Source organism: Ipomoea triloba, chromosome 1, assembly GCF_003576645.1.
Source record: "Ipomoea triloba cultivar NCNSP0323 chromosome 1, ASM357664v1".
NCBI classification, from domain to species: Eukaryota; Viridiplantae; Streptophyta; class Magnoliopsida; order Solanales; family Convolvulaceae; genus Ipomoea; species Ipomoea triloba.
The window spans coordinates 7,645,629-7,666,399 of NC_044916.1; the positions used below are offsets into that span (position 1 = coordinate 7,645,629).

Consider the following 20,771-nt stretch of genomic DNA (forward strand, 5'->3'; position numbering starts at 1 on the left):
AACATATTCACATAAGATTTAATCTCAGGCATTGAAACAACTTGGGGATGTGTGTGCATAGGTTTGATCAGATAGACAGACTCCCAAAATTTTCAGATTATCAATTTTTGACACAAGAAGTTTATCAGATAGGCAAAGAAACCCTAGAAACATCTATGAGATTATTTGATAGACCCCAAACAAAATAGACTTTGAAGTGAAGATATTAGATATACCCATAGAGGATTCAATGACCATAGCACTCTGTAAAAATTTTGAACCTGTGTTGGTTGTTGTCCGTTCGACTAAGACGATGGAATTTTTTTTTTGGGTCAAAATCAAGACCCAAATGAATGTTGCTAGATTCTTGATAGGTCTAAATGAAGAGTATGCTGGAGTGATCTGAGGTTACAACTTATGGTGACGGATCCTATTCATCAATGAATAAGGTCTATGGTAAGATTTCTCAGCAAGATAGGCAAAATACAGCCAATGCTAGAAAAATCTTCAGAAAATGGATTGTATTACTTAGAAAGACCTATTATGAAGAATGTTAATGGTACTAGCTAGTATAGTTTTTAGAAAATGAGTCATTTTCCTTTTCCTAATAGCATATATGTTTCTACTTCGTGCTTTGAGTTCTTACATGTGGATATTCTGGGTGTTTTTGTATTGCAATTATCCGTAAACTCCAGGGAAAGCATTGTCAAAACTAAGGGAGAAAGAAATTTGCAGGAAAAAGAAGTTGCAATGGACTTGCAAACTAATTAACTTCAAAAGGGAAAGTAACAAAATCTTCAAAACATCAAAATTAACCAACATCACAAACCAAATAAAATCAAATCAAATTCTCAATCAAAGTACAATTGGAATGAATCAATCCCCATAAATTGCTTCCTTGTATGATCTCAGTCTTCGATCTGCTGATTGGATTGTTGACGTTGCAAACTCCGCTGCTACCTTAATTACTTCATACATCTTGCTCTAACTTTCATGGATCCACATGGTAGTATGACATCGACCAATATTGAATATGGCATGAAAAAAATATTACCATAATAAATAAGTATAAATGACCAACAAAAGAAAATTTTCAAAGCACTAATTTAAGGAGCGTCACAAATGAATTATCTCACCAAGGAATGGTTCTAATGTCTCCAAGTTCTGCAAGGGTGTCTTTGATTGAATGTAACTCCTTGACGGCATTGCCAATGCTCATTCTGTCTCTGGGTAACTCCATGGAACAAGCTATTCCAATCTTAAAAATTGATACAAGGCAATCTATTATCTGGTTTTGAAGTATAAGGCTTCTAGGAGTTGCATTAGCTTCTTCGTTGAATAGCTTTAGATCCACAATCTCAATGACTTGCTCAGGCACGCTCATTCTAACATAGTTATGAAGAGTTAAGCCATTATTGAAGATATCACTAGTAGGACTTTTATTGGTAAATATCTCTAACAAAAGGATTCCATAGCTATACATATCACCAAATGTTGACAAATCACTTCTCATCCCATACTCTGAAAAAATTCAAATTCAAGCATTAGTACTCTTTCACCAAAATTTATATATATACTTTAAAAGTCTTTATGTTTAATGAGAATTGACTCTCTCTTAAAAGTTTCAAGATGATTAATTAAATAAATAAAAGAAAATAGGATACCTGGAGCTGCATATCCAATAGTTCCTTTAATTCCTATAGATGAACTCTCTTGGTTAGATGAAGATGCAACTGTAACTTCCGTGGGAAAAAACTTTGCTAATCCAAAATCAGCCACGTGAGCAACTAAGTCTCCATCCAACAAAATATTGCTTGGCTTCAAATCACAATGTACTAAACCTGTCTCCAACTGATTATGAAGATAATCAAGTGCACTTGCCACATCAATTGCAATATTTACCCTCTGTAACAAGTTCAAACTCTTTGAATAATTATTCTCTCCTGTATCTTTTGAGAGATTGTGCAGCCAATTGTCCAGACTACCATTGATCATATACTCATAAACAATGGCCAAGAAGTCATTACCCTCATGGTCGATGCTACAACAAGTGGTCAAAACTTTTACCAAGTTTCGGTGCCGAATTTGCCTCAACGCTTCACATTCTGCCAAAAAGCTCTTGGATGCTCCTCTCACTTGAAGCTTGAACACTTTAATTGCAACTATTCCCAAACTACCATCAAGAATGCCCTTGTAAACTGTGCTGAATTTTCCAAATCCAATAATGCTGGATTTAGAAAATTCATTAGTTGCCTTCTGGATACTCCAATATGACAACTTAGGCATGAACTCTGTTGTTGCATCCAACATTAAAGGCTGCTTGTTCTTCTGCTTGTAAATGACCACAAGGAGAGCCACAATTATCAGTAGAATCAAAGTCCCACTTGAAATAAAAATTGTCAGCTTTTGAATATGGGACAGATGTTTTGTTCCCCCTTCTCTTGGGCATGTTGGCGACCCAAATTGCGGAATACCTCCGCAGAGGTTGGAGTTACCACCAAGCTCAACTTCAGTCTTGTGTTTAAAAATCCCTTCAGTAGGTATCTCACCTTCCAAATGGTTAAATGATATATTCAATTGCTTCAAGTACCGAAGTTTACCTAGAAATTATGGTATTTTTCCTATGAGGTTATTACAGGATAGATCTAAAATTTCAAGGCTTTTTAAAGAAGTGAAAGAAGGAGGGATAAATCCATGGAAAAGATTATGATTGATGTTGAGTTCAATCAAGCTACTCAATGCACCAATGGTACTTGGAAGTGTGCCAAAGAACATGTTGTTTGAGAGGTTTAGTGACAACAAATTTTTGAACCCACCAATCTCTACAGGAAGATGACCTGTAAAGTGATTGTGAGAGAGGTCTAAATGCAAAAGTGATGTGAAGATAACTTTGGGAAAATTTCCATGGAGTTTGTTTCTGGAAACATTTAATTCTAACAAATACTTAAATTTTTCAAAACTTTTCGGTATAGTACCTTGCAACTCATTGAATTGTAGGTAAAGGTCACTAAGAATGGACAGATTTCCCATTGAAATTGGAATCTCACCAAACAATTTGTTTCCTTGAAGGTTTAAACCGATGAGTTTTTGAAGGCTTCCCCATGAGCTTGGAATAGTACCGCCTAGCTGGTTTTCTGATAAGTCTAGGTATTGTAAGTTAACAAGATGACGAATTTCACTTGGAATAGTACCACTTATGACATTTTTTGGAATGAGAAAACCCTCAAGACTTGAAAAGTTTGCTATGAATCTGGGCAAAACCCCTCCAAAATTGCAATTACTAAGATACAAGGCCACTAGTGTAGCAGTACTATTGAGAAGAGAAGACATGAAATCCAAATCAGTGGATTTTCCATTACCAAGTGGATTGTCATCAAGTGAAAGATATTTTAGTCTTTTAAGTCCACCAAATGACGGTACTCCTCCAATAAAACCATTATGAGTAACATCAAAATACCACAACCTTGTGGCATTTGAGATTGAGATGGGAAGTCGCCCTATTAAGTAATTATTAAATATATTTAAAAACTCTAGATTTGGAAGAGTAGAGCCTAAATTTGGAGGAAGATATCCTTGAAGTTGATTTTCTTCTCCATGAAACTCGATCAATGAAGAAATATTGAAAATGGACATGGGAATGGTAGAAGTCAGGTAGTTATTGTTTACATAAATAACAAAAACTTTCTGCAGGCATCCAAAAGAAGTAGGAATTTTTCCCTTGAAATTATTTACACCAAAAGAAAGTTTCTTGAGTGATGAAAAATTGCCTATGTAAGCAGGTATCTCTCCCGTCAAGTGGTTTGTGACAACCGAAAGGTGCTCAAGTTTGGACAGTGATCGAAACTCCAAAGGAAATGTACCCGTTAGATTATTGTTTCCCAAATAAAAATTTGTTAGACTAACACAATGTGAAAGGTTTTTTGGAATTTCACCTGAAAATACATTAATAGTGAGATCCAACCCACTTAATCTTGTAAGTCTACCCATCTCTTTAGGAATTATACCTGCTAGAGTGTTGTTGTAAAGAATCAATTCTCTAAGAAAACTCAAGTTCCCAATTGCTGGGGACAAAGAGCCTTGAAGGTTGCTCGAACTCAAATCGATTGATACAACTCGTTGGTGTTTGCGACCACAAGTTATTCCAACCCAATTACAGAAATGGGTAGACTCATTCCACGACTGAAGAGAATCTCCGATGATGTTGGCTTTGAGTGAAAGCAATGCTGTGTGATCAGAAACATTTCCGGGCAGGGAGGAGGAAGCTTTGCAGAGGAAGGCAAATATAGCATAAAAACAAAAGAGGGAGAAGCTCATTTTGTGGAGAAGATACAAACTTTATTATACTGAGTGCACTAGGATTGGGTGGAAAGATGAGAGTATTTATAGAGCTCAAGAATACAAAACCAATATAAAGTAAATACGTAAATGTACAAAAATACCCATTGGGATTTTGGGAAAACCTTAATCCTACTTTTGGTGAACATGTTAACCGCAAATTATATCGTGGACCATGGTCCACAATGCATTGTGGACCATGATCATAACTGATACTGCAGTTGTGTTGAACGGATACTCCAGTTGTATTGAAAAGATACTTCAGTTGTGTTGAAAGGAAACTGCAGTTGCACGGAACAGAGGTCGTTCATCCATTCAACTCAACTGCAGTATCTATTCAACACAGGTTACACAGCTACAGTATCTTTTCAACACAACTACAGTATCTGTTCAACACAACTGCAGTTCCAGATGAATGACACGACCTCTGTTCCGCACAACTGCAGTTCTTTTCAACACGGGTGCAACGCACGGGGTCAAAATACTAAAATAATACTAATACCTTAGCTGAAAATGGTTTTTTGTCCTAAAATTAATTTTGGTTAATTTCGTTCGTTCGGAAGCAAATTAAGATTAAAAAATGACTATATTTATCTTAATTTCGAGAAATTCTTCAGTAGCCGGTTATAATAAACAACAAAATTTTTAATAAAAATAAACTAAGTTGAATTAAGATTTAACTCAGTATTGAAAATTAAATGAATAATGTAGTCTACAAGATTAAAATTAACACCTGCTGATAGTAGATGAGAAATGAGATGCAAGTGCAAGTGGATCAATGCCGATAGAAATGGAATGGATTATCACTTTGACCTATCATATCAAATTAATTCAAAAAACAGATCGATTAAAAACAAAAAAAAAATAAAAACAAAAAAAAAATAAAAACAAAAACAAAAAAAAATCTTACAATTAGGACAGGTTAGATTTTTAATAAGTATTATAATGTCTCTCGTAACTATTACAATTTTCTTCATAAATAATTATTCAACCCTTAATTTTACATTTTCATTAAAAGTATTATATTTTTCATAAAAAATATTACACTTTCTCTCATAAGTAACAATCAATCAATTTATTTATTATTAGTATTATACTTTTTTTTATTAAATATTGTTATGAAAGTAAAGAGAAAGAGAGAGTTTCTGAATATACTGTCTTATACTGTCATATATTGTTGTATAGAAAAGAGAATACAAGACCGTATAAATAGGTGCTAGAAGACTACGAATATGAAACATATGTCTACATACCTAAATCCCTAAAGGCTATCTAATCTATAGATATTCCATATATTAATCTCTAGTTGGAGCATAGATATTAATTATGCCCAACTTGTTACACAAATAACTAATAACCCAAAATAACCAAATAACTAAATAACGAACTAACTTAAATCCATTTAGGACATTCCCCTTGAACAAAAGCTTTGCACGCCACCAATACCTACAGACAGTTGGGTGAACTCGACATGGACCGAACAAGCTTGAGATTGGACACTCCCCCTGCAACAAAAGCTTGGACACCATCAATACCTACGGACAGTTGGGTGAACTCGGCGTGGACCAAACAAGCTTGGGGTTGGGCACTCTCGTAAACCGAAAGCTTGAATCGCCACCAATATCGCAACTTCGGGTGAACACAACGTGGACCGAACAAGCTTGGGATTGGATTCCCCCTTAACCGAAAGCTTGAACGCCATCAATACCGCAACTCCGGGTGAACACAACGTGGACCATACAAGCTTGAACACACAAGGTAAAGAAGACAAACTCCAAACTGGAAGGCACAAATTCTTTACCAACGAAAGGGAAGCATGCCCCAAACGACAATGAGCATCAAAAAGGGGTTGACAACAACAAAACAGGCAACGAACTCCAACTCAACAAACTCAAAGAAGTAGATGCATCAGACTCAGCCATATCCAAAAAAAGAAACAGATCACAAGTACACAAAATTCAAGCCTGAATGTGTACGAGACAAAGTGATCGTAAAGCAAAAAATCGAAGACAACGCACAAACCAAGTCCAGATCCGAGACAAACGAACTCAGGCGACCCAGGAGCAGTTGACTAAAACGTTTTCCAGTCGTTGGAGGAGCCTCACGCGCCGGTGCGTAGGAGAGTGGCAGCGCGTGAGGCTCACGCATGTGACGACAACGGAGCGAAAAAAAATTATAGTAAAGGCTCAGATACCATGTTACGAAAGTAAAGAGAGGATTTCTGAATATGATGTCTTATACTGTCTTATAGAAAAGAGAATACAAAGCCCTATAAATAGGTGCTAGAAGACTACGAATAGGAAATATATGCCTAACTACCTAAATCCCTAAAGACCACCTAATCTATAGAGATTCCATATTTTATATCTATATTCCATAAAAAATATTATTGACTCTATTATAAGGTATTATTTGTTCTATACTTTTTCTATAGAACCTTTTCTCAATGAGTCACAGAGGTGTCATCTAAGCACAAGATGTTTGGCAGTATTATACTTAGCTTTTTCTTATAACTAAATGTTCAACCCTAAATATTACATTTTAATTTAAAAGTATTACATTTTTTCTTCAAAAATTATTATACATTCCCTTATAAGTGATGAATCATATATTCATGATTTGTATTTCATTTTTTAGCATAAGTATTAAATTTCCATCTTAACATTACCTATCTCAGTAATCTCACATATAAGAATTTATGTGAGGGTCTCAAATTAGACTCACCCATCTTTAATTAGGCTAATGTTTTGGCACGCCTAACTCAAAATTCGATAGATAACAAAGTCACAATCATAATTTGTGATCCATCAATTGGCATTGATGTGCCGTTGAGGGTTACGTTGATGACGATGTTTTAGGAATCTAATTATATTGTAAAATTTTAGTTTTTATTCTCCGATCCTATCCAAAATTTAAAATTATATATAAAAATCCTAAGAATCGCTTTATTCTTATCCAACAAACAAATATCCATGTGCACGTATATACAACAATTACATGAAATTTTTATTAATTTTCAATTTATTATCAAAGGGTAAAATAGTTGAAATGGTTTATAAAGTTGTGAAGCATGAATTATACATCCAACCAGAAGATCAGCAAGCAAAAGAATATAAATAATTATCATTGGTCAGCTGGCCTAAAGACTTTGAATTTTGAGTGACATATGCACAATATTTCAAAGAAGAATTTTTTCCTGTAGAAATTAAATTTTAGTTGACAGTTGCTCTCATGGATGATGAAGGTCGTCATTGATGGCTCGGTCTTGACAGTAGCTGGTAGAATGTTTACAAAATTATTGTACAAATTTCTGCACAACACTATTCGTGAAAGCAATTGATCGCATGGAAATTTTGGGGGACCAAACTCCGATCCGCGTGAAAATTAAATTTGGGTCTTGATATATAGTAGCAAGTAGAATGATTGTATGTACAAATTTCTGCATAATACAATTCATGAAAACAATTGCACGGAAATTTAGGGGGACCAAAATCCGCGTGAAATTTTGGGGCTTGACAGTAGCTAGTTAGCTAGTTAGAATGTTTACACAATTATTGTACAAATTTCTGCATAATACAATTTTTGAAAGCAATTGCATGGAAAATTTGGAGGACCAAACTCAGCGTGAGATTAACTTCGCAGACTAGGCTTTAATGATTGCTGTTGTTGTTGTTATTACAACATGCTGGAAATTTTAATTTCACAATTATTTCAAAAACCAAATTCTCCACAGAAAAAATGGTTAATATAAGGCCTATAAAACACATTTTTCTTAAAATCGATTTGTTTCTTCTCGAAGGTGTTAGCTAGGGTATTAAAGTATCAGATTCTCGAAATACAATAAATGATAATAATATATTTGAGCACTCAAATATACTACTTTCAACAAATATGAGCAAAGGGAACACACTTTATAGTTTAGGAAAGGGTGGGAGAATATTTTACCGGAGTTTGAGAGATTATATTTGGTGAGTAAAAACAAAATTTTGTAGTAGTTAAATCATGCTTTGCAACCACATGTATTTATAGGAGAAGTGAAATTCATTAACACTAATGACATTCAAAATTGAATTTAAAATTTAATTGTGTGGTTGAGATGGATTCCGATTTTAAAGACAAATGACCTTATAAATGCATAAGTGTATTTATAAAAAAAAAATTAAAAAAAAAGAGTGAAAAGTATAAGTGGGCTTTAAAACTTTAAAATTTGAGAAAGTTTCGAAACCCAGCCCACTTATACTTTGCACTCTTAAGTGGCAAATTATGCCGTGGACCCAGGTCCACCTTGCAGGTCCACCTTGCAAGGTGGACCAGGGTCCAAAACGGCGTCGTTTTATTAACTTTTGTTAAAAATTAAAAATTAACAGCGTTAATTGTAGCTCTCTCTTGCAAATCATCTTCGTCGCAGCATTCACAGATACAGAGTTATAGGTTCACAAACATATAACTCCATGTTCACAACAACATAGCTCTATATTCACAGATACAGAACTCTATGTTCACAAATATATAACTCCATGTTCACAATAACAGAACTACACATTCACAGATACAGAGCTTTAGGTTCACAACAACATAGTTCTACATTCACAAATACAGAACTCTATGTTCACAAAAATATAACTACATGTTCACAATAACAGAGCTATACATTAACAAATATAGATATCAATGTTCACAAACACAGAGCTCTAATAAGTCCTCAACAATAGAACTACATGTTCACAATTATAGAACTCTATATTCACAAATACAGAACTCTATGTTCACAAACATAAAACTATATGTTCACAAAAAAATAGAACTCCATGTTCACAACAACATAGCTCTACATTCACAGATACAAAACTCTATGTTAACAAATATATAACTCCATGTTCACAATAACAGAACTATACATTCACAGATACAGAGATCTAGGTTCACAAGCACAGAGCTCTACGTTCACAACAACATAGCTCTACATGCACAGATACAGAGCTCTAGTTCACAAAAAAATAACTTCATGTTCACAATATATAACTCCATTTTTGAACCATTAACAGTGTATATTACATGGAACATAAACCCTATTCTAAATAAACTCATTATACTAGTTAGAATGCTTGCAAAATTGCGATGAAAACTACGGTGAACTATGCTTGCAAAATGGCGATGAACAATGCTGTCAAGCACGATGAGAATGGTGGATGAAGGTGCGAAAATGGCGAAAATGGCAGATGAATCGCAGATGAATGGTGAAGATGGAAGGGGACTTATTTTTCAATGGTGAAGAGGGAAGATGGAATGGTGAATCGCAGATCTGAAGATGAATTGCACATGAATGGTGAAGATGGAAGATGGAATGGTGAATCGCAGATTAATACCCCTTATTTAAAAAAAAAAAAAAAAGTTGATTGGCTGAGGAAAACGGTGCCACTAACGGCACCGTTACCCTCAGCTCATAAAACGCTGCCGTTTTGGACCCATGTCTACCTTGCAAGGTAGACTTGGGTCCACGACATAACAACTGCTCTTAAGTGACATGACTAAAAAAGTCTCAACAGGACAATTTGTAGATATTATTTTTTTTAAATAAAGATAAATGAGCCTTTAAATGTGTTATTCTACTTTGGTTGATAATTAATTACTTTAATCTTGTTAGTTAGGCTAATATTTCTTTTATTAGGTTGATTAAATTGTTTTTTTTAGTACTACTGACTGAGTTATAAATTTATAATGTAGTATCTAGTTGTAACTATTGGGTTGATTAAATTGATTAAGGATGAATGAGTTTGGAGGAAAATTATTGTGTGGACCATGAATACAATATACATTTTTAATATACTAAAAGTACATTCTTTGTGTACTGAATATACATTATTTGATAATATATAAAAAATTATTGCTTTCAAATAATGTACTTTACGTATACAAATAATATACTTTTTTTAAATTAAAAATGTACATACTTTTAGAGTTTTAGTATATTAAAAATGTACTTTTTATTTATGATTCACACAAATGTGTGAACCATGGTCTAGGGAATAATGATTGGAGTTTGGATTGATTGGCCTAAAATATTTAAATTATTCTTTTTTGAGTACTAATGACTCTATTATAGTACTAATGACTCTATTACATTGTAATATCTGTTCATCTATATTTTCTCAACCTGTTGAAGAAACACAAAAAGTATAGTACTAATGACTCTATTACATTGTAATATCTGTTCATCTATATTTTCTCAACCTGTTGAAAAAACACAAAAAGTCAATATCGCCTCCACTGAAACTTGATCGACTTGATCTCATGACCTCCCAATTGAGAGAGTCACTACATGTCACTTGACCACAAGGTCATTAGCTATTTAAATTATTACTAGTATGATAACTGAAGATGATAAGTATTCAAATTACGCTATGTTATAAAAAAGTATTGATGTTGTTAAGTTTCACATATAAAAAGGAGATATGAACTTTATTCATTCATATATAGTTTTGTCATTTACTAATTATGTTGATTTGATGTGAAAAAATTATATGAGACATTTGTAATTAAAATAAGATTGATATTTGTTTTCAAAGAAAAAAAAAAGATTGATATTTAAGATTGGTAATTAGTTAAAATAACAAACTATTTTAAAGCTTAATACAAAATACAAAATATTTAAAATTACAAATTATTAAAACATCTTATCAAGCATACCAAAAAAAAGAAACATCTTATCAGAGGAGGAGGAGGATTGCACTTTGCTTCAGGGAGGTATCTTGAATGATCAACATATTTTAAGCTCCACAACTGCATTCAGAATTTACCAACAAAAAAAAATGGATACGCTGCCAACAAAAAAATAGTTAAGATTAATTTAGGTGTCTTGTATGGCAGGCCGACTGCAAAACAAAACCACAATATAATCCAGTTCAGTCGTCAAAAAGCCAAAATCAAGCAGAGTAAAGATGCTGAAAATCCACATAATCATTAAATGTACATTTGGTAAATCATATAATCTACTATATCTACTATACTAATAAGAGCCAAAGAGAGTTAGGCCTAAAATGGGTAGAAAAAATGGCGGTCAAATTATTTAATCAAATAGATGGTTTAGATGAATTATTTAATCAAATAGATGGTTAAGATAATTCAGATTAATATTATTAATAGAGATTACCTAATTTAACCTTACTTTTATGATAATCCGTTAAGTTTTCCGTTAAATATTCTCTCCTCCGTTAATATTCTGTTAACTTTTAACTTACCTATTAATTTCTATAAGAAAGATCTTAGATTCGAACCTCATCTCAATCAAATTTGACATAATTAAGTTTCTCACTCTATTTACTCTTATTAAATTAAATAAAGTAGTAGCTACAACAAAAAATGATACATATGTATTTCTTTAATACCATGAAAAAAAAATAAAAAAGAATAGTTTGAAACCAATCATATTAACTACTTGGGGGATTTGTTGACAATGAAAGTACTCAAATAACCCATTACCAAGCAAATTGAAGCGAGAAACTACTTTTTAATATCTTTGGAATATATAATATTTTAAATTTTCAAATTTTTATTAATTTATTTAATCTTTTTTCTTAAACTAGGGATTTCTTTATCCACAATAACTCATTCAACAATAATGGTTGAACCAATTGAACACCAAGCAGAACACCTAAAGGAAAGTCCATAGCTCTCACATCATAATCTCATTGCATGACGTTGTCATCTATGCTACCAACAATAACCGAATTGCAAATAACACACTACCAACAAAAAGGAAGAGAACAAATAGTAAAGATGAAGACAATGACAATGTTACTCAAAAGAGAATTAAGAACACTTAGAAAAATTCAAATGAAAAGTAGCATTTATTTAGACTATCATTTTTAGACCAAATATTTAGACTATTGATTTTACAAGGTTGCAAACATTTATTTTAGTAATAATTATGATGAATTTTCTATATTATTTTGGATTCATATACTTTGAGTTAATGAATTTTCTATATTATTTTGGATTCATATACTTTGAGTTAGATATTTAAATAAATTATTTTGGATTCATATACTTTGAGTTAGATATTTAAATAAAATATTTTGGATTCATATACTTTGAGTTAGATATTTAAATAAAAAAATTTGGATTCATATACTTTGAGTTAGATATTTAAATAAAAAAATTCGACATTCAATTACCCATGTATAAACTTCTCCTATATAATCTTGCATTGATATGCTTTCAAATATTTATTTAAATATAAACATTGGACATTAACTCATACGCGTAATGCGCGTATAAAACTAGTACTTATATAAAAAGAAACTCTATATGAGAAAGTGCTAAACGTGTGCTGTAAGTGATTTTATCACTTCTTTTGCAGCTTTACATTTAGCAGATTCTATGCGAACAACAAATACATTCCATATCTTGCCATACTCTGCAATATATAAGGGATCTTAGTAGTTCCAATGTTGACATGCATTATATCAAACCAAATATCTAACTTCTAAGCAAGTCACACATTATAAACAAGTAATTGAAACTGGTTTTTAAAGAATGCCCCTTTAACGTATAGCAAGTCACACCTTTCTTCAATCTAGGTATTATTTTTTCTTTATCAGCGTAAAATATTTCAAGCCTCTAAAAAACATTGATATTCTCTTGACTTTATCGACTGAAACTTCTGCTTGTAAAATTTTCCCTAATAATATATATTATATATTATATATTATATATTAGGGCGTTAATTAAGTAGTGCAAGTTGACTAGGCTTGTTAAGTAGTTTGGTTGGACTGGATAACTAAGAGCTGTTATTCAACCAGACTCTATGCCTAATATAAACTTGGATTGATGGGATACATGATATTCATTATATTGCACATTCAGATACGGCACTCATACTACTCACTAGACACCAATACACCATCTAGGGTTTTGAGTCAAGTATGAGCCAAATATGGCTAACGGTCTCCCGTTCAAGAGGCATCACACATCAACTGTGGGTGGAGATCAACACTGCTTCTGCTACTACGAGGTCAGGTTTCTCGTAGACTATTCTGTATGGTTAGATTATTTGTATCTAACATTTGGTATCAGAGCCTTTATAATCTCTGTCTGGTTGATTGTTTTGCCTAAAACAATATTAAGTTTTAGAGTTTATTACCGAAATGGTCCCTCCACTATTGCGAAATTACTAAGTTGGTCTTCAACAATTTTTCTTATCCAATTAAGTTCCTCGACTTTGAAAATTTTAACCATTTTGGTCTTTCGTTTATTTTGGTGTTAAACAAAATAAATGGAGGACCAAAATGGTTAAATTTTTCAAAGTCGATGACTAAATTGGGCAAGAAAAATTTTCGATGACCAAATTGGTAATTTCGCAATAGTCAAGGGACCATTTCGGTAACAAACTCTAAGTTTTATATACATTAAGTTTTTGGTATATGCTTTGGTTTCAATCAATTCATTATAATTCTTCGGAATATGCGTATATCTATTCGGTTTTGGATATAATAATTTATGTATATTTCGAAAGAATTATACTTTGGATTGTCAAAAAAATTATTTTTGACATTAAGCACAATTTTAATTCCATTTGGTTTTTTTTTTTTGGAATTATTTGTTAGGTTTATCATGAACTGCTGAAATTAAGAGTAATTTTGATTTATTTTCAAAATTATTAATTTTTCTCCTACTGCCGTAATCCCGGTTTTTCTAATGTCGACGAAGGGCTGATAACGACGATCGAACGGCGCATATATCATCGGATTGAGTTGGTCAGTGCGTTTGTTGTCGTCGGTGCGCCACCGGCCTCTGTTGACGGTGGTGGAAAGTGTTGGCGAAGTCGACATCGCGACTTGGAGACCACGGCGGCGGCGATGCTAGGTTTCCCGGCGACGTCCCGCTTCCTCCTCTTTCAGGCGATGTTGGCGACAGGTTGTCCAGCATGTATTATTAATTGGCATTATCAATTACTAGGTTTAGAGGCTAATCTCATTTATTACTTGTCCATAATATTTATTTAATGGTAATCTACTATATTTGGTACATTGGTAAGATTATCATGTCACTTTTTTTTTCATGACTATTAATGTTGGTAATTAAGTCCTACCAATAAATCTTTAAGTACCATTGGATGCTGTATCGAGTTTACTCACAACAACAATAAAGATGGGGAGAATTCTAGAGTTTTTCTTCTCTTGTGGATCATCATCGTTGCTAGTGCAATGGGAATATGCGTTTTGCATAATTAAGGTATGTCATTAAATATCTATTATTGTTAATATTGGTAATTAATGCGCTACAGTTAAAGTTAACCGCTAATTTGAATTAGTCACATATTTTATCATTAGAAATATGAAAAACATTAAGAAGGTGTATTACCATAATTTGGTTGTCATTGTTAAATGTTAATGATGATTAAAATGTTGCCTATTACCATTAATATTTTAAGTAATGATACCATTAATATTAATATGGTATTTAGTTATGAAACTTGAATTGTTTCCAATTAAGTTTATGTGACAATGTTCCAGTTAAGAAAATATTATGCACATTATCATTTTCTTGATATTAATGTTTTTCGGACTTCAAATTTTAGCAAGTTTTCAAAATTATATCCGAAAATGTTTTGTAAAAAAAAATATAGCGGGTTTAACCATTGTTTGTTTTTTTTCTCATTTAGTCTCCATTTAATAATATTATTATGGCTATTTTGTTGTTTTTTTTGGATTCTTTGCAATTTTGCCATTAATAATAATATTATTATTAATTGGGTTATGGAGAGTGATTTTGAATCAATTTAGCAATTTTGGAAAAACATATTTGCTAGGCAATTGACTATTGCCATTTATTCTATAATTCATTAAGTTTTTTGAATTATAATTTTAGATCTGATTGTCCATATTTGGTTAAGTATGAATAATTAATATTTAGTATAAATTCATACTCTCTAGTTGGTTCATACTCTTTAGATAGTTTTATGCATTCAATCACATTAATCAGCGATGTGCAAGAGGAATCCCATCTTTTAAAACATAAATTGACCGTTTTTCCCTCACTTATATTTAATTTAAAATGGGTTACGTTTCTCCGGTCAAATTTGGTTGGTGATTTGGCTGGGAGGACCAAATTTGTAAAAAAATGCATAGTTAAGAGACTAAAGTGTTAGTTTTTAAAGTCAAATGTTGCAATTAACAAGACCTCTATAGTCATAGGACCAAAACTGTAATTTTCTCTAAACAAATGTCGAAGCAAATAACCAAAATGCCTCCAACATTAAACCACTGCAAAATAATTAATATATGATACAAAAAATAACAACCATTAGATCTCCCAAAATCAATGGTAAAAAAAAACCACATGTTCACACTTAAAGCTTTTGTTCTCACCTGATTAGAAATATATATATATATATATATTCAAGTTAAAAAAAATTAGTAAATTGTAAATAATTTGTTATTGATTTATGAATTAACTTATTATGTATTATTATGGCCCTGTTTGGTAAATAATCAGCCTATCAGCCAATTTTGGCTTATTTGATCACTATTAGTTGGTAAATAATAAACTTTTTGTAACTTCAAAAGGCTAAAATTCAAAAGACTACTCAAAGCAGCCTTTTCAATTAGCTTTTTGAGAAAAGAAATTATACCAAACAGCTATCAGCTAATAGCTAATTTATCAAACAACTTTCTACAATCAGCCAATGTTATCAACAAATCATACCTTCTAACCCAAACAGCCAACTCAATCAGCTAACGGCCATTTACCAAACAGGGCCTATATGTTTAAACTATCCAAGTTATTTTAGTATACTCTTATCACCTTTTTATATTAATTTTTTATTTAAAGTTAAAAATTTTAAATTTTGACGGGCCCCCGCCAAAGCCCGCGGGTCGACCAACATTAGGTCCCTATTTTGGTGGGCTTTTTAGTCCGCCCCGTCATATGGCGGACCCTGCCCCACTGCTCCGTTTCAACAGCTCTATAGGAAAACAATTACACGTTTGAAGATATCAAATGATCTCAAAGTATTACAGAATACTAGCATTTTTTCCAACCATCTATAAGTTTTAAATTTTTCTAAACCTGCGATCATTATCTTGCCTTGAAAGTTTGAAGGACAAGATGTCAGGCGTGAAACAATAGTTTCTCATCGCGGTAATATTTTCAAAATGAGATTCTAGATTTTTCCCCGTCAACGGAAAACACATTTTCCATTAACTTGATTTTCTAATTGCATTCGAACACTGAAAACTCATAAAATAATTTTCAGAAATCATTTTATGAGTTTCCAAACACAGTCTAAATGTTGAAAATTCGTAGAGCGAATTTTATCGAGTTTCTTGTAAATAACTGGGAAATGAAGGTCATTGCAATTGCCATAAACTCGAGAGAGAGCAAAAGAGAAGCAGTGTTTAAACAAATTAATTGCAAAAAGGAACGGAGCGAAATCTGCAAATTAAACATCCTAAATTAACCAACATTATAAAGGAAATATAATCAAATCAAATTCTTGATCAAGACTAATTGAACTGGATCAATCGATCTCCAGAATTTGCTGCCTAGCTTGTGTGATCTCAATCTCTGAATTATACGCTTATGGTAGTACTTTCTAAGGATTGTTGACCTTGCACACTCTGCTGCTAATTTCATATATCCACATGGTAGTATGACATCGATCAATATTGAAAATGACATGAAATAAAAAAAATAAATTACATTAATAGATAAGTATAAATGACCAACAGGAGAAAAATTTTCAATGCACTAATTTAAGGACAGTCACAAATGAATTATCTCACCGAGGAATGGTACTAATGTCCCCAAGTTGCACAAGGGTGTCTTTGATTGAACGCAACTCCTTGATAGCATTGTCAATGTTCATTCTGTCCCTGGGTAACTCCATGGAACAAGCAATTCCTATCTTAAAAATTGATACAAGACATTCTAATATCCGGTCCCCGAGTACAAAAGTTTTAGGTGTTGCATTAGCTTCTTTGTGGAATAGCTTTGGATCCACAATCTCAATGACTTGCTCAGGTATGGCCATTTTAGTATAGTTATGAAGAGTTAACCCATTATTGAAGATATCACAAGTAGGACTTTTACCGGTGAATATTTCTAACAAAAGGATTCCATAACTATACATATCGCCACATGTTGACAGATCACTTCCCATCCCATACTCTGTAAGACATTCAAATTCAAGTGTTAGTATTAGTAGTATATATGAGATTTGTCAATTCTTTCTGCTTAAGAAAATTTGCGAAAATAGCTTTTAAGACTGAATGGAAATGGGTAACAAAGTTGTTTGTTCTTAGAATAAAAATTAAAATTCTAGCATTGCATATTTTCACTTCTTTTATTCATGGTTTATATCCACATGACCTACTAAAGCCTATACACTTCATTATATTTATGATATCAACATAATTGGATTTTATGTTTAATTAGAATTGAGTATCTCTTAAAAATTTCAAAGTAGTGAACATCTAAATAACATCAGAAACTGTAGCAGATGATTAACTAAAATCATTAACAAGCATAAGGTATTAATTAAGTTGAAATAATTCAGAAAATTAAAGAGAATAGCTTAATTAATTACCTGGAGCTGCATATCCAACCGTCCCTTTAATTCCTATAGATGAAGATGTAGGTGCATCTTTTATGGGAAGAAACTTTGCTAGTCCAAAATCACCAACATGAGCAACCAAGCCCCCATCCAGCAAAATATTACTTGGCTTCAAATCACAATGTACTAAAAGATTCTCCAAATGATTATGAAGATAATCAAGTGCGTTTGCTACATCAATTGCGATATTCACCCTTTGCAACAAGTTTAAATTCTTGGAATCATGATTTTCTTCGTTGTTTTCTGAGTGATTGTGCAACCAATTGTCCAGACTACCATTGCTCATGTAGTCGTAGACTATGGCCTTGAAGTCATTGCCTTCATGGTCAATGCTACAACAAGACGTCAAAACTCTTACCAAGTTTCGATGTCTAATTTGTCTCAATGCTTCACATTCAGTAAGAAAGCTCTTAGATGCTCCTCTTACATGAACTTTGATCACCTTAATTGCAATAAATGTTAAACCATCCTCAAGAATGCCTTTGTAAACTGTGCTGAAGTTTCCTGAACCAATTCTATTGGATTCAGAGAATCCATTAGTTGCCTTTTGGAGACTCCAGTAAGACATCCTAGGGGAGATTTCTATTGTTGATTCCAACAATGGAGACTGCTTGTTCTTCCACTTGTAAACAAACACAAAGAGAGCCACCAATATCAAAATCAAAGTCCCACTAGAAATGAATATTGCCAACTTTTTGTTGCGCGATAGATCTTGTCTTTCCCCTTTTCTAATGCACTTTGGCAATCCAAACTGAGGAATACCTCCACAGAGCTGCTTGTTAGCATTAAGCTCAACACCACTCTTGTTTTTGAAGATTCCTTCAGTGGGTATCTCACCATAAAAATCATTGGAAGATAAATTTAGGTGGTTTAAGGATTGAAGTTTAGCAAGGAATTTCGGGATTTCACCCGTGAGGTTATTACAAGACAGATCTAAAGTTTGAAGGCTTTTTAAAGAGCTCAAAGAAGGGGGGATAACTCCATGGAAAAAATTGTTGCTGATGATGAGATCAATCAAGCCACTCAATGCACCAAGGGTACTGGGAAGTTCACCTGATAACATGTTATTTGAGAGGTTCAGTGCCACCAAAATTTTCAGCTCAGCAATTTCTACAGGAAGTGGACCTGTGAATTGATTGTAAGACAGATCTAAATATACCAGTGATGAACTAGGATTGAAAAAGCTTTTCGGGAGGTAGCCATTGAGATTGTTTTTGGCAAGATTTACATATAACAAATTCTTGGATTTTTCGAGACTTGCTGGAAGAGGACCTTGTAGATTATTGGACTGCAGGTAGAGTTCACTTAGCATGGAAAAATTTCCTAAAGAAGATGGAAGCACTCCAGACAATTTGTTTTCTGAAAGGTCTAAATAAATAAGCGAATGAAGACTTCCCAATGAAGTCGGAATAATACCACTTTGCTGGTTTCCATTGATTTCTAATTCTTCCATGTGAACCAGAAATTGAATTTCATTTGGGATATCTCCATGAATGACATTCCCACCTAAATAAAGCCCCCTAAGCCTCGAAAAATTGCCTATATATCTTGGCAAAATGCCTCCAAAATTGCACTGAGAGAGAACTAGGTCGCGTAATGTGGCACTACTATTGAGAAGAGACACCATGAAATCCAAGTCAGTGGATTTTCCATTACCAAGAGGATTGCTACTAAGCCCAAAATAGTCTAACTGTCTATGATTGCTAAATGACGGAACTCCTCCCGTAAAACCATTCTCAACAATAACAAAGTTCTTCAGACTTGTAGCATTTGATATTGAGATGGGAAGTGGCCCAATTAAAAAGTTTTTACCAATACTGAGACTTTGTAGAATTGGAAGAACAGAGCCTAGACTTGGTGGAAGATAGCCCTCAAGTCGATTAAATGATAGTTCAAGTAGTTCCAATGATGACAAATTGAAAATGGATGTGGGAATGGTGCCAGACAAATTGTTATTACTGAGTTGAAGGAAAAAAAGTTGATGTAGTTGGCCAAGAGAAGTAGGGATCTTTCCTTGGAAGTTGTTATGAATAAAAGAGATTGCAAGGAGTGATGTAAAATTCCCTAAGTAAGCAGGTATTTCACCAACCAAATTGTTTTGGAAAAGAGCAAGGTATTGAAGCTTGAACAATGATTGGAATTCCAGAGGAAATCTTCCAGTTAGATTATTGGCACCCAAAGAGAGATCAATCAAATTAAAACAATTTGATATGTTTTTTGGCATTTCACCTGAAAATGAATTACCTCTGAGATTAAGCACTTGTAATCTTGACAAGCGTCCAATCTCCTCGGGAATTATGCCTCTAAAGCTATTGTTATAGAGCATTATTTCCCTGAGAAAACTCAAGTTACCAATGGAGGGTGACAAAGAGCCTCCAAGACTACTTGATTGCAAATCAATTTTGGTGACTCTCTGGTGCTTGAGACCACAAGTGACTCCAAACCATTCACAGAAATGAGTGGACTCATTCCACGAGGTAGTAAAATGAAGAGGATCTGTTACTATGCTTGCCTTAAGTGAAAGCAAAGCTTGATGATCTGTAAAATTTCCAGGTTTGGGGAAGGAGGTGCATGAAGGGAGGAAAGTGGAGAAAATCAAAACAATAATGGATTGGGAAAGTAGTACTGCGGAGACCATTTTGTAAAGAGAAGCTAGCATAGCACTTAACAAGAAAGAGCTGATTTGATCAAAAAAAAAAAAACAAGAAAGAGCTGAAGGTATAATGTACATGTGATACTTCGCTGTGGGTTGTTTATATAGGAGTTTCAAGGTTATCCAATTCACAAGCTGAGGTTGGCATTGAAACAGAGGTTTTAATTTGCAATTTCAGTTCCTCATTCG

At 33.2% G+C, this 20,771-nt stretch overlaps 2 protein-coding genes across 2 annotated transcripts; both read right to left on the minus strand.

The window, feature by feature from the left end:
* Window positions 1-707: 707 nt before the first annotated feature.
* Window positions 708-4,293, minus strand: LOC116022191 (probable LRR receptor-like serine/threonine-protein kinase At3g47570). The gene is made up of 5 exons (XM_031262832.1): window positions 2,955-4,293; window positions 2,616-2,816; window positions 1,644-2,528; window positions 1,116-1,500; window positions 708-1,001 (listed from the first exon to the last, which is right to left on the minus strand). The coding sequence occupies exons 1-5, from the start codon at window positions 4,291-4,293 to the stop codon at window positions 971-973; spliced, it is 2,841 nt and encodes a 946-aa protein (XP_031118692.1). The 3' UTR covers window positions 708-970.
* A 12,569-nt stretch (window positions 4,294-16,862) lies between these two features.
* On the minus strand, window positions 16,863-20,567 carry LOC116022274 (probable LRR receptor-like serine/threonine-protein kinase At3g47570). The gene is made up of 3 exons (XM_031262944.1): window positions 17,903-20,567; window positions 17,100-17,484; window positions 16,863-16,937 (listed from the first exon to the last, which is right to left on the minus strand). The coding sequence occupies exons 1-3, from the start codon at window positions 20,565-20,567 to the stop codon at window positions 16,910-16,912; spliced, it is 3,078 nt and encodes a 1,025-aa protein (XP_031118804.1). The 3' UTR covers window positions 16,863-16,909.
* Between the last annotated feature and the right edge of the window lie 204 nt (window positions 20,568-20,771).